This window comes from Ostrea edulis, chromosome 4, assembly GCF_947568905.1.
Source record: "Ostrea edulis chromosome 4, xbOstEdul1.1, whole genome shotgun sequence".
NCBI lineage: Eukaryota > Metazoa > Mollusca > Bivalvia > Ostreida > Ostreidae > Ostrea > Ostrea edulis.
Genome location: NC_079167.1, coordinates 88,908,770 through 88,923,411, shown reverse-complemented (window position 1 = coordinate 88,923,411; position 14,642 = coordinate 88,908,770). Strand labels below are relative to the sequence as shown.

The following is a 14,642-nucleotide window of genomic DNA, read 5'->3' as shown; positions in this document are numbered from 1 at the left end:
GCGATTTTTATTCTGATTATATATGTATATCGTTGTACTTTTCCCTGGGGTATTCTGCATGTCAACTGTAATATTTGTTACTTTCACAGATAGGCATACTATAACTCCTGAACTGGCCTACTTACACATATTACTGGTCTCGTTCCGAAATTCGTCAGACTTCATTGTTGACCTTCGGTTTGCTTTCCCCTGATGTAATTCATCAATATTAATGGTGGAAAGTGGAAAAACTGTATTAATGTCCACTCAATATAGTTTATTTTGATTATTAACCAAAGAAAATGTGTATATTGCCATCCTTTTTTAAGATGTCAGACATACAAGAACAGAAGTATAGGTCAACATCAGAAAATCAAACATTATAGTAAAACAATGATAAAAATAGATAAAAACTTCTTAAAGTGACAAAATTTAAATGTCAACAGTTTAGAAAAACTGCATATTTATAGATATCTATAAACAGATTGTGGATATTAAGGAAAATATTGTATAATAGACATACAGTAGAGGAAATACCAGCATAGGAGTTATTGCCCTCGACAACTTTTTTTAAATCATTAATAATTGATTATCTATGGAAAATAGAAAGTTTTCACTATTAACAGTTTTCCTTTATTTTATCCAGTGAATGAAATTCCTCTGAAAGATTTATTTCTATCGAGCGCAAAGTTTGATTTGATAAGGATTTTTGCAAAAATATATGCCATCTCACGAGAATCGATCTACATTGTACCTTAAATGTTTTTGGTTTTAGTTTAGTGTTGAATACACATTTCAGAGTTATGATTTATTTCCATTGTATACATGTACTTTATAGATATCAATCTTTAAACCTATATGGTTACAAATCAAAATGTTTATGTTCTTTAAATTTAAATCACACGGATTTTTTCTTAACTTTCCCATTTTCTATTGATTCAATGCCGAAAAGCAACTTCACATTTAATAGATATCTGATCGATGTCCACAATATCAGGACCATGCTAAAAGTGCGTTACAGATGTGCGCATGTTTATCTATAGTACGCGTTTTGTGATTGGCTAGTTGGATATGAAAATATTGGGATTGGGCCAGGAAATGTTGATATTTTTGCGAATGCAAAGCATAGGAGATAAAATGAAAATATAATAAAGATTGATTGATTGAATCTTGCTTAACGTCTCGCTCGAGAATTTTTCACTCATATGGAGACGTCACCAAGACCGGTGAAGGGCTTCAAATTTAGGTCTATGCTCGGCGCTTACGGCCATTGAGCAGTGAGGGTTCTTTAGCGTGCCACACCTACTGCGAAACGGGTCATCCGTTTATAAGGTCATCTCCGAGGACCGGTGACATTCACACCTGATGCCGAGCGTTTGGCGATGGAACTGTCACTACCTGTTTTAACGACTTAGGTCTGTCGCGGCCGGGATTCGAACGCCAGCCTTCCGCATGCGGTGCGAACGCTCTAACCTCTCGGCCACCGAAAATGGCTATGAACAAGATTATGAACATTAACAGTAGCACTGTAGACTTCTCTCCAAAATGCAAAGTGACCATGGTGATATATGGATTTCTGCATTTAATGAAATCAATAAACAGAAGCTTGCTGCCACAAGTCTGCAAAGCTGATGCACATGCTTTTCCATTTTGTTTTCCTCAGAAAATCCACACCAATGAATTAAATCAGAACTTCAACAGTATAACATTTTTTATGTGCGAATGTAGTTTAAAACGAACATAAAATTATTGTTTTAACGTAATGGAAACATACAGAGGGTATCACTTTGCTATTTACACAGCTTTGTCTGGCATAAGCCAAAACAGACATCGACCCATGAAATCAATCAAAGCTCTAAATATTTCTAGATATCGGATTTCAGGCCTGATTCTATTTTCGAGGCTGGGACTGGTTTTAGATCACGCCTTCATCAATCGGCTAGGTTATTCAACAACGCTGTATTATGGCTCATTAAGACGAGTCAGAAATATCCGTCTAGGTTTTCCTTCCGTGATATCTCCAATCACGTGCTTATTGTGTCAGACATTTATTGAGATACAACAGTGTTTCTGAAATAAAATTTTTTCCCTTTATCATCTTTTGTTCTCATAATTGTCATAGTTTGTTACCAGAATGTGATTTTGAATGATTGTAAACATCAGACACAGTTAATACAGCTCAGACAAATGATTGAAGGAGTGTAGTCGTTGTGTTTTCGCCATTCATCGTGATAGAGGTCCCTTAATTCCAGTTCCCAGTTTTACAAAAACATGAAAAAGGGTAAAATAGATTGAAGAGAGAACAATCTGTTGACAAATACACGAAACAAAATTTTATTCGCGTGAGAGAAATGTTCGCGAAATTCGCAATAGCATTTATTTGTCGTCATGAGCAAGCCACTATGTTTATATGTTCATTGTAATTAAGCGATAAATGTCTATCTTGTTTGTATGGGGACATAAAAACAAATGCAAGCATTAGATCATCTGCACAATGCGATGTCGACGGTAGAGCTTGCCCCACGTTTCCGTTAAAAGAATATATACGTCCCCATCAATACAAAGAAGCTGAACATTTATTTCTGGTTTTCCTTCTATATTCATTTGTTGTTTAATTTGTTTCTTTTCTTAAATTTGATGTGTTTTATGTCAAGTTGAAAGGCCGCTTACGCCTCACATTGTTTGATCCGCGTCACATTGTTTGATCCGCGCCGCATTGTTTGATCCAGAATGATAATGAGCTAGCAAAGATTTGTTATTGACTGATCATTGGTGAATTCGCAAATATCATTCGTTGTGAATAGCTTGATATCGATTAAACGCGAATTTAAGAAAAGTTATCGCTAATAAAGGTATATGATATACACAGTTGATTCTCTCCGAGTCATGAGATTAATGAAGATAGTCTGTTTGCAGAACCCACAAAACCGGATGATCCTTCAATTGGCCCCCACCCTCTACCACCAGGCACAGGCCATGCTCAAGTTCATGATGACCTTCAACTGGACACACTTCACGGTGGTATCTACGACAGACGACAACAACTTTGACTTTAGAACGGCTCTAAGGACACTGGTGAAGAAGAACAATGATGTCAACATTCTCAGCGGTCAGTTCAGGTAGTGTTTGGAGATATGCATGTATTTATATATATAGAGAGAAGGGGGGATACATATAAACAGGAAATAGGCATACAGAGCGGGAAATAGACTTATAAAGAACGAAATAGACATGCAAAGGTAAATCTATAGATACATAGAGTGAGGAATAGAAAGAGAGAGAAAGAGATGAAATAGCTGTAGACAGGGAAATGTACATATAAAGAGAAATAGATACATGAAGATGGAAATATACATACACATGGAAAGAGGAAGATGACAGTGATCAATCTCATAACTCATATAAAGAATACAAAATAGAGAGTATAGGGGAAAACACATACCCCTGGAGATGCCAGAGGTGAGATCAAGTGTCTAGGAGGAGTAAGCATCCCCGGTCCACCGGTCACACCTGCCGTGAGCCCTATATCTTGATGGATGAGTAATCAATAGTCAAAATCAGTATGTAAAGAACGACCTCAATACGCAAGTTCCGAGTTACACAAAAATTATTTCCCTTTGTCGAACTCTTTCGCATTTTATGACATATGGTGGGTACAATCGGAACTCCTCGAATGTCTCGTGCACTCGACATAGATCGAGTGCGCGAGACATTCGAGGAGTTCCGATTGATGGTGGGTACACAATGTATACATTATATCGTAGACTGGCATTGTACATAACGATTACGTACGATTAATGTAATAAAAGCGTAACTTTTGTTTATATCAATCACTGGTATGTATATTCTGGCCATATCAAGCATAATCTGTTTGAATTAGATCATCAAATTGGCTATTAAATCATTATTCGTTTCCTCTTCTACATGAGTGACGCTTTTATCAAAGAAAGATGGCAATTAACAGTATTTGTTTGAGCCATTTTGTTATCCAATACTCATAAACTCACTAAAGTTGCCTTTCCCCTGAGATAGGATGGTCTCAGAAACTCTGGATATCATCTTTTAAGAAATAATACACCGATAGTAATTAGCAAATGTACCCACTGTCATCATATTTTACGTCATAATTTACGGAAGAGTTCGACAAAGGGAAATAACTCTTGGGGAACTCGGAACTTCCGTATTGGTTTGAAACGTGTCAGACAGCATTTGACCCAAAGATAGGTTGTATTGGCAAACTAAATTGTTATAATGGACATGAAATTTGCGAAATGGTAATTTTAAACGTGACTGTTGAAACCCCTGTAACATCAAATTGCTAAGGCTTCACTAGGAATTTTTTGAACTTTTTTTTGTATATTTATTCTCAGCCTTTCTTTCCTTTCTTTTCTGTCTTTCCTTTTTCTAAGACATGGTTCTGGTGGGTATCGTATATTTAGAATTTACATTACTTCAAAACTCAGATGGTCAAATTACTTTCAGTAAATTGTCAAGGTCTGGGAGATGTTGCAAAACGTAGAGATATTTTTAATTATTTTAATACGATCTTTGAATTTCAATATTTATTGCTTACAGGACACACATTTTTCAAACGAAATTAAAAGTGATATCAGAAATCTATGGGGATTGCAATGCTTCTTCAGTTCTTATGCTTCAAACTCGAGGGGTGTTGCTGTCCTTATGAATAATAATTTTGATTTCAAGGTTCTAACCGAAAAAGGAGATGTAGTAAAAATCAAATCTATGCTAAAGCAATGGGGGAAGAGATATTTAACTCCCATTGGCAAGGTAACAGTTATTAAAACATTAGTGTTACCATTGTTGAATCATATCCTGATGTCCATCCCTAACCCATCTATTGCCTATTGTAAAGAATTAGGAAAGGTATTTTTCTCCTTTGTGTGGGGTTGTTCAACCCACAGGGTAAAGAAGGATGTAATTGTCAAGAAATATGAGGATGGTGGTCTAAAAGTGATAAATGTAAACTCATTTATAGCTTCAATGAAATTGTTTTGGGTAAGACATTTTGTCTCTACAAATAGGGGGTTGAGTAATTTCATATCAAATTTTAACCTAAATAAATTCATATCCTGTGGGATTGAATACACTAATCTACTTTTAAAGTCATTAAAAATAAATTTTGGATAGATGTATTCAAGGCCTGGATCGAATTACAGAACACTTGTACTGAGTCTAATGTTACTGCAGATTCACCTTTGTTTTACAACCCTATGATCCATATTAGCAAGAAAATGTATTTTAATAAACATTTATTCGACAATAATATCAGACACATTAATGATATTATTGAGGAAGACGGTACTTTTTTTTTTAGCTATAAAACTTTTAGTGCTACTTATCCAAATGTAAAAATTAACTTCTTGGAATATGCAAGTATTATTCATGCTATAAAAACTTGTATTAAGCAGTCAGGTACAGACACTAACTTTAAAAGATTACCAAATCCTTTTATTAGAAAAAACATTTACAATGTACTGAAGTGTAAAAAGTCAAAGTTTTTTAAAATGAATTTTTAAACAAAAACTCTTCAGTGACTGCAGGTACAATAAAATGGAGTCAGTTTTTGGATATTGATAACAGAGAAAGGAAAATTTTCAATATACTACCTTTTAAAATAATTAAAAACTGCAAACTCCAATGGTTTCAATACAGAATAAATAACAGAATTTTAGCAACAAATTCGTTTTTATTCAAAATTAAAAAAGTAAATTGTAAAATGTGTACGTTTTGTCACAGAGAGGAAGAGAAAATAGAACATATACTGTGGGAATGTGATTGTGTTCAAGCATTCCTAGATGAGTTTCAACTTTACATAGAAGATGAAACAAACTTTCATATAGTTTTTACCAAAAACTATTTTATTTTAGGTACTCCTGGTAAAAAGTTTTGTATGCAAAATACTCTTATCCTTTGGTTGAAATACTATATTTATACATCTCTCTCTCTCTCTCTCTCTCTCTCTCTCTCTGTGTGTGTGTGTGTGTGTGTCTCTCTCTCACATATAAAAAAAACTTGTCTGTATACCTACATGATCCTTGGTATGCATATATTGAACATGTATTATGATATATACAGATTGTTTACAAACAAAAAACCCTTTCAAATTGTTAGTAGCCTGTCTAGATTTAAAAACTGACCATACGCAGATCAAGCTCTTGCGTATCGAAACAGTTGAGATACATACACATCATATGCAGGTGATAATGGAATATTGCTACATGAATATGGGAAGTTGACGATGGAGAAGCTGAAGTCATCCCATTTGTCATAAAGTTGAGTTGTTAGTTTGTTCAATATCATAGCTAATTCTTCAGTAGCTGTGGAAGACTCTGTGGTATCTTTTATTGCGAGTTCACTGGGATTTATCGAATCAACATATGAATGAAAATGAATATTGTTAATAAATAAAACGTCGTCAATATATTTAAAGGTCGAGTTGAAGGCCACAGCAAGATATTTTTTCTTCTAATGTAGAATGAAGCTTTTGAATAAGTTCTGCCTCGTAAGAATATAAAAACAGGTCAGTTAATAAAGGAGCACAATTCGTGTCCACGGGAATTCCAACAGATTGTTGGAAGACCTGATCACCAAAGACTATGAAGATATATGTATTGAACTCCAGCAGCTTTCTAATATCAACTATAGAGTATTTGTAGAATCACAGTCGTGTTCAACAAAGTAAATTTTTAAAGACTGATCACAAGATATGTATATTTCCTTTCCCCATTTTTATTGAAGAAGCAACTGTCTATGATATCAAGTTCTTTTTTCGTGAGGAATGGTCGTGTAGAGTATGGAAAAAGTCATCACTTTGATGTTGTTGATTTGAGAAAAAGTTTGTGATTTTAAATTTTACTAAAGTTCTTCAGAAAGTTTTAGAATCCACATTGCTTTACAACACTTCTGCCATTTGTCGTGGCACAATGCGTTTGAAGTTTCTCCTTCACAGCAATTGATATTTTCGTGAGGAGCAAAGATAGGGGCTTGGTAGAACATTTACTGTATCCATCAATGTATATATGTTTGTAAGGGTTTTATGAAGTTTAGAAATCTAGGATATGTACGATAACTCATATTCATTCGTCCCATTAACTGGGATATCAAATGTGTTTAAAACTGAAGCTTGATGTTGAATAATTCAATCTTCTGAGAGGGAAGTTGGAATATACGTGTAGGGTTACCCAATGTGGAATTAATACAAAGTTCGTTTAAAATGCATTTTGTAATAATGAGCCTTACAAACAAAGACAGTGTTGTTGAAACGTTGTCAGCTGCAACCAAAACTTATTCCTTATTCAGCCCATCTATATCTTTTATCACTGCTGGTTTACTAAACACAGGAGTATGGGTTGTACGAACTTTTGTTTTTGGTATGTCTGATACGTGATTTTCATATTCTTTTTGTGAAAGGTGAAAAGAACGATCACTGATCAATCTCGTAACTCCTTTAAGTAATACAAAATAGAAAATTGGACAAATACGGACCCTTGGTCACAACAGAGGTGGGGTCAGGTGACTAGGAGGGATAATCATCCCCTGTCGACCGGTCACACCCGCCATGAGCCCTATATCTTTATCAGGTAAACGGAGTTAACCGTAATCAAGATAAGCGTGCCAAGAACGGCCTAACAATCGATATGAAACAATCAAACAGCATTTGTCCCAATGATAGGTTTTATTGGCAAACTAGATTGTTATAACGACCATAGAATTTGCGAAACAAGACTGTTGAAACCCCTGTTCTTGATCAGGTAAATGAAGTTATCCGTAGTCAAAATCAGTGTGCCAGGAACGGCTTAACAATCGGTATGAAGCAAGTCAGACAACATTTGACCCAATGATATTGTTGATTGATTAAATATTGTTTAATGTCCCTCTCGATAATCTTTCACTCATATGGAGACGTCACCACTGCCGGTGAAGGGCTGCAAAATTTTGGTCTATGCTCGGCGCTTACAGCCATTGAGCAGAGAGGGATCTTTATCGTGCCATACCTGTTGTGACACGGGACCTTGGTTTTTGCGGTCTCATGCGAAGGACCGCCCCATTTAGTCGCCTCGGACGACAAGCAAGGGGTACTGTATTGTCAAACTAGACTATTATAGCGATCATAGAATTTGCGAAATGCTGACTTTAAACGAGACTGTTGAAACCCCTGTTCTTTATCAGGTAAATGGGGTTATCCGTAGTCAAAATCAGTGTGCCAGGAACGGTTTAACAATCGGTATGAAGCAAGTCAGACAGCATTTGACCCAATGATTGGTTGTATTGGCAAATTCGATTCTTATATCTTTTTATTCATTCTGACAAGATATCAAGTTCTTTTTCATATCTAGCCCATCATCTGGCATAATCTTCGACAGAATTCATAATAGAGATGAATTTCTGTCACAATTGAAAGACTGAGGTTCTCTGAATTTATGACCTTTTAAAATAAGTAATTTCAGGTCCTCATTTTGAATTACATCGACATCACCAGTAATGAATTGTCCAGTTGAAAGAAAAAGAACAAGTACACCGGCGTCGGTGGATTATGTATTAGATGGTCTACATCTAGGCACTGTAAAGTTGTTGTTTTTATATTTAAAACGTTTTGGATGCAATAGTAGAAGCTTGTTTGTTGTAGGAAATACAACCTATCATTGGGTCAAATGCTGTCTGACGTGTTTCATACCGATTGTTAGGCCGTTCTTGGCACACTGATTTTGACTCCGTTTACATGATCAAGCTCACAGCGATTGTGACCGGTCGACAGGGGATGCTTATTCCTCTTAGGCACCTGATCACACCTCTGGTATATTCAGGGGCCCGTGTTTGCCCAACTCTCTATTTTGTATTGCTTTTAGGAGTTGTGGGATTGATAACGGTTCGTTATCTTCGTCTTCCATATGCTGGAATACAAGACTGAACTTTTTTCATGACGAAGAATGTTGCTTTTGTTGACGGCATATATTAATATGTTAGTTCTGAGTTTAAGGAACTGGCGGCATGATTCGGAAGGAATATCATCCATAACCCGCGGTGGTTTAAAGAGCCTCTGATGGACAGCATCTATAATAATAGAATTTAGTCTATATTCTGATATTGAAAAATCCAAGTACAAACTGGCTTTGGTTTCTTCAAATAACGTATTCAAAACTTTCAATGGAACACAGTAAAGATTTGCGCAAATATGATGTGGACCTAAATTGTTTCATGGCGTACGGTACAGGTGAATGACGTGTATTTGGTTTTTATTTGAAAAAGATGTCCGTGACTGCGTTTACGTCTTTGTGTACTAGTATTTGGAAAAAGTCCCTCCACATTCACGTTGTTTCATAATAGACTAGCCAGATTTAAAACACTGTATACGTTGTCGTTGAACCTGTATGGAAATACAGTGCCCAGAGAGTCTTGATCCAGTGATCTTATATGAAAAGGGGTACTTAAAGTTTGGTTGTTGGTACATGCATGATGCTAATTTTTTCTTGTTCTAGAATTTTGACCCTCATGAACAAGATGCAATGTTTGGAGAGTCGGAAAATTTATAGAGAAGTTGATTAGCTCCTGGATATGAAATCTCTGTTCAGATATTTCCTTTTAATTATGTTGAAATGATTTCGAAAAATTACCATTATCTGATTCAATTTTGATGGATTTTATTTAGTATGTAAAACTTATACGGTAGTCGGTACCAATTCTGATGCACCAGATGCGCATTTCGACAAATAATGTCTCTTCAGCGATGCTCAACCGAAATATTTGAAATCCGAAATAACGATAAACTTGCTAGAGCTATTTTAAGGGAAAACAGTGTCAAAAAGTGGAGTCAAATTCGTCTAAGCATAAGAGCTATGCATGAGGGAGATAATCCTTAATTTTGAAATGAATTTCTAAATTTTATTACAGCAATTAAATATACATCCGTATTTTCAAGCTAATAACGAAGTACTTAGCTACTGGACTGTAGAGACCCTCGGGGACTAATAGTCCACCAGCAGAGGCCTCGACCCAGGGGTCATAATGTAAAACTTATACGGTACCAATTTTGATTGCCAGATGCGCATTTCGACAAATAATGTCTCTTCAGTGATGCTCAACCGAAATGTTTGAAATCCAAAATAACGATAAACTTGCTAGAGCTATTTTAGGGAAAAACAGAGTGCCAAAAAGTGGAGTCAAATTCGTCTGAGGTTAAGAGCTATGAATAAAGAAGATAATCTTTAATTTTGAAATGAATTTCTAAATTTTATCACAACAATTAAATATACATCCGTATTTTATGAAATGCGCTATGATATTATTCCAGATTAAGGACAGATTCTTCAGATGACTAGAATTGGTTGATTGTAAACTTAACTTTGCTCAATCCGTAACTTGTTAAGATGTATGAATGGGTCTGTTGTATCTCAAGCAGTCTGGCAATAACATAGGACCGGATACCATTGATATAATAGGAAATGTTGAATTTTACTATGAAGCCGTTTAGAGTTAGCATGTCCTATTCTATATTTTTGGACTGTGGGACATGTATAATTTTGGGCAAAACACTTCCACTTTTGTTAATCGTACGTATACTTCAACTGCCCATTCAAACGATGAAATTCTTCAAAACCATGCTTTCGTTTTAGACACTTTAATATTCCAGTCAATGGGTCGGATGAATATGAGTTATGATTACCGGATTCCTAAACTTTATAAAAACCCTTACAAAGATACATTGCTGGATCCAGTAAATGTTCTACCAAGACCCTGTCTTTGCTTCTCATGAAAATATTAAGAGCAGTGAAGGAGAAACTTTAAACATACCGTTCGATTACATATGCCAGAAGGGGTGTTAATCAAATGGGGATTCTAAAAAATTCTACAGAACTTTTAGTAAATTTGAAATCGCAAAACTTTTCACAAACCAACAACATCAAAACATACGACTTTTCAACACGTTACACGACCATTCCTCACGACAAATTAAAGACTATACTTTTTGACATCATAAACAGTGCTTCTTCAACAAAATTCGAAAAAGGAAATATTCATATCTTGTGATCAGTCATCCAAAAAATTAATTTGTTTAACACCACTCTCATTCCACGTACAAGTACTTTGAAGTTGAAATAAAAAAATATCTTGGAGTTCCTCATTGACAATATCTTCGTAGTCTTTGGTGATCAGGTCTTCCAATAGTCTGTTGGATTTCCATGGGCACGAATTATGCTCCTTTGTTAGCTGACCTCTTTTTATATACTTATGAAGCAGAATTTATTTTAAAACTTCTACGCGAGAAGAAAAAAGCTCTTGCTGTGACGTTCAATTTATCATTTAGATATATCGACGACGTTTTGTCTATTAACAATAATAATTTTCTTTCATATGTCGATTCGATAAATTCCTGTGAATCCGAAACAAAAGATACCACAGAGTCCTCCACTTCTGCTTTAATACTTCGATATTTTATTGAAAGTAGATATTAACAGCAAAGTAGCAGCTCATGACACACGGAATGATTTCATCATCTCCATCAACTTCCTAATTTATGTAGCCATATTCCATTATCACCTGAATGTCGTGTATATATATCTCAACTGATTCGATACGCAAGAGCTTGTTGTTTTGCGTATGATCAGTTTTTAAATCGAAGCAGGCTACTAAGAAACAGGTTGATGGTGCTGGGGTTACAACAGTCTCATTTAAAATCAGCATTTCGCAAATTCTATTGTTGTTATAACGATCTAGTTTTCCAATACAACCTTTCATTGGGCCAAATGCTGTCTGATGTGTTCATACAGATTGTTAGGCCGTTCTTGGCACACTGATTTTGACTCCGGATAACTCCGTTTACCTGATCAAGATATACAATGTAGGGATTACGGCAGGTGTGACCGATCGACAGGGGATGCTTACTCCTCCTAGGCACCTGATCCCACCTCTGGTATATCCAGGGGTCCGTGTTTGCCAAACTCTCTATTTTGTACTGCAATTGGGAGTGATGAGATTGATCACTGTTCGTTGTCTTCACCTTTCATAGATCATTTTGAATACAACTCTGAACAAGGTAGATGATATTCATGAAATCATTGTACTAACTATAGATAAGGATTCTGTACCTAGACCAGTAGATATATAGAACAGTCAGTAGTTAAAAGAGGTTTTAGTAGGTTTTTGCAATTATATGTCTATTCATGCTTCAGCAGTTAAAAGAGGTTTATACGGTGAAGCCTCATCAATTTCAACTTTCAATTTCAGATTTAAAATCATGAAGGAGACCTTGTTTGAGTGCGTTGAGGATGAATCTGATGACGTCATGATACAAAGAGCAGTTCAATTCTTCAAAACACAAATTCCCAAGGACAGCAGAATCTTCTTATTGCAGTATGTATGATGCCAAGTTTCGTAAAGAAAATCTGGAATTAACTGTTACGGTCAAGGTTGGTATTGTTCAAAGAAAGCTCCTAGCTCCCACAATTCAACCAGCCAAAACTAAATAACCATAAAGCTCCTAGCTCCCACAATTCAACCAGCCAAAACTAAATAATCATCTGTTGGGAATAGTGACACAATAATATACCAACAATTTCTAAAGTGCCCGATTCTGATTTTCGAACTTCACTAATTTTAAGTCATTGTAAAACTATCACATGACAGGACGGCAAACACAGTATGGAGCTAAATGAACCTCCGCCCTGATTTCATCATTGATATATTATCACCGCATAAACCTGTCTTCTCTATTTCTGTTGTAAAGAAATATTCATAATCCATTATGTATAGTATAGTATAGTATATATATATATATATATATATATATATATATATATATACATGTATATATATAACACGACTGAAGAAGACCGTGAACACGGTCGATATATTTCTAAAAAGTGTTTAGAGTTTTTATTATTTATATATATATATATATATATATATATAAATATTATATATATACATGTAACACTAAACACTTTGTTGAAATATTTCGACCGTGTTACCGGTCTTCTTCAGTCATTCATTTTTTGACATTATATATATATATATATATATATATATATATATATATATATATATATACACACACACACATATATATATATATAAATATATATATATATATAAAATCTTTTTTCGAAGAGAAAGAGAGAACAGTTATGCTTTTTCTCTACACATTTATCATGGTATTCGCCACTGTTCAGAATATTACATGGACGCATTACATTTATCAACGAATTAAGTGTATTTGTTGATATAAAAGAGGTTAAATGAATTTTTCCTCATTTTTTTTCTGTTTCTCTCTCTCTCTTGTTTTTCATTTTGAAGCAGAAACAGCGGCCGTATATATTCATTATAGCAATTAGAAACACGGTTAAGACACATCGATCTAACGTTGGAAAAATCCATACTTTTGTGAAGATTATTTTCCTTGTTCAATCATAGCAAACAGAAAGTGATCGGATTTGGATTAAAATTTTCTGGTTTTACCCCTAAACACCCAGATACAATACTCTTTATAATCACATAGCAGTAAAGTTGCAGGAGTCAGGCGTACTGAACATTTTAAAAGAGTTTCAGAGATGGCATAACTATATATAGTAACAATGGAACTCGCTTTGGATGCCCTAGTAAGAAACACAAATGTTTTATTTTGTATTGATATCATATTTAACGATACACTGTGACTTGATTTTTATCAATATTACCATTTAAAGGTAGGTCAACTAGAACTTTATCTTTGTGTAATTGAAGACTTGCACTAGAACTTTATCTTTGTGTAATTGAAGACTTGCACTAGAACTTTATCTTTGTGTAATTGAAGACTTGTTTCAAGAGTTGTTATAGGAGCTACCAAATTCTAAAGAATTTCAAAGACCTCACATAAAGTGCATTGTAAGCCTATTACAAATGCGTATTTCCGTAGAGAGAGCATATTTTTGACTTGACCTGAATTTCCTTCATTTGTTTTCTATAACTGAGGTAATCATGTTATCTGATTCGGTATGTGGTTATAATTGATATAGCGGTGCCTCTTTCTTCGCCAGCAGGTGATTACTGTTCAAAAATTCTGTATAATATAATTAATGACTTGTTGATGAAAGAGAGAGCATCTACAAAATTGATAAAAGATGGCAATACACAGCTGTGAACATGATTCTCTCTCTCTCTGCGAAAATAGTTTCCTGATGTGTTGCTCCCTCTCTCTCTCTCTCTCATGATAATAATAATAAATTCTTTTATTTAGACAGGATAGCATAATTAGTACAAATGACTAGTTTACATTGTGGTCCTGTATAAAACATATTCACAGACAGATAAATGAGATAATAGAAAAATAGATAATATAATATAAAATATATACATAAAATATACACACGATATCATTGGGGGAAAAATAAACATATACATCATATCTATATATCACTTATTTGAGTAATAATGCTGCAAATATGCTGATTTAAAAGATGGAATAGAACCACAGCTTCTGACAGACTCGGGCAACTGATTCCATAAAATTGTGGAGGATACCTTAAAAGACCGTTTATAATATCCAGTTCGAACTTTTGGTAAATATAAAATGCCACTATCGCTACTTCTTGTTGTTCTGGAACTAACTTGGCTGACAAAACTAAAAACGTTCATATATTCTGGTGTCATGTTATTAAGAACCTTAAAAG

The 14,642-nt window shown here is 34.7% G+C and overlaps 1 protein-coding gene across 4 annotated transcripts in view; it reads left to right on the top strand.

Moving 5' to 3' along the window:
* Positions 1–14,642, top strand: part of LOC125669666 (glutamate receptor ionotropic, NMDA 2B-like) — a 55,841-nt gene that overhangs the window by 17,559 nt on the left and 23,640 nt on the right. For 3 of the 4 annotated variants that reach the window (XM_056164191.1, XM_048904363.2, XM_048904365.2), the window contains 2 exons: positions 2,896–3,098; positions 12,223–12,348. In XM_056164191.1, the coding sequence (XP_056020166.1) occupies positions 2,896–3,098; positions 12,223–12,348 (329 nt within the window). Of the gene's footprint in view, positions 1–2,895; positions 3,099–12,222; positions 12,349–14,642 lie in introns of those variants that run through there. The other variant, XM_048904367.2, reaches the window with a different exon arrangement.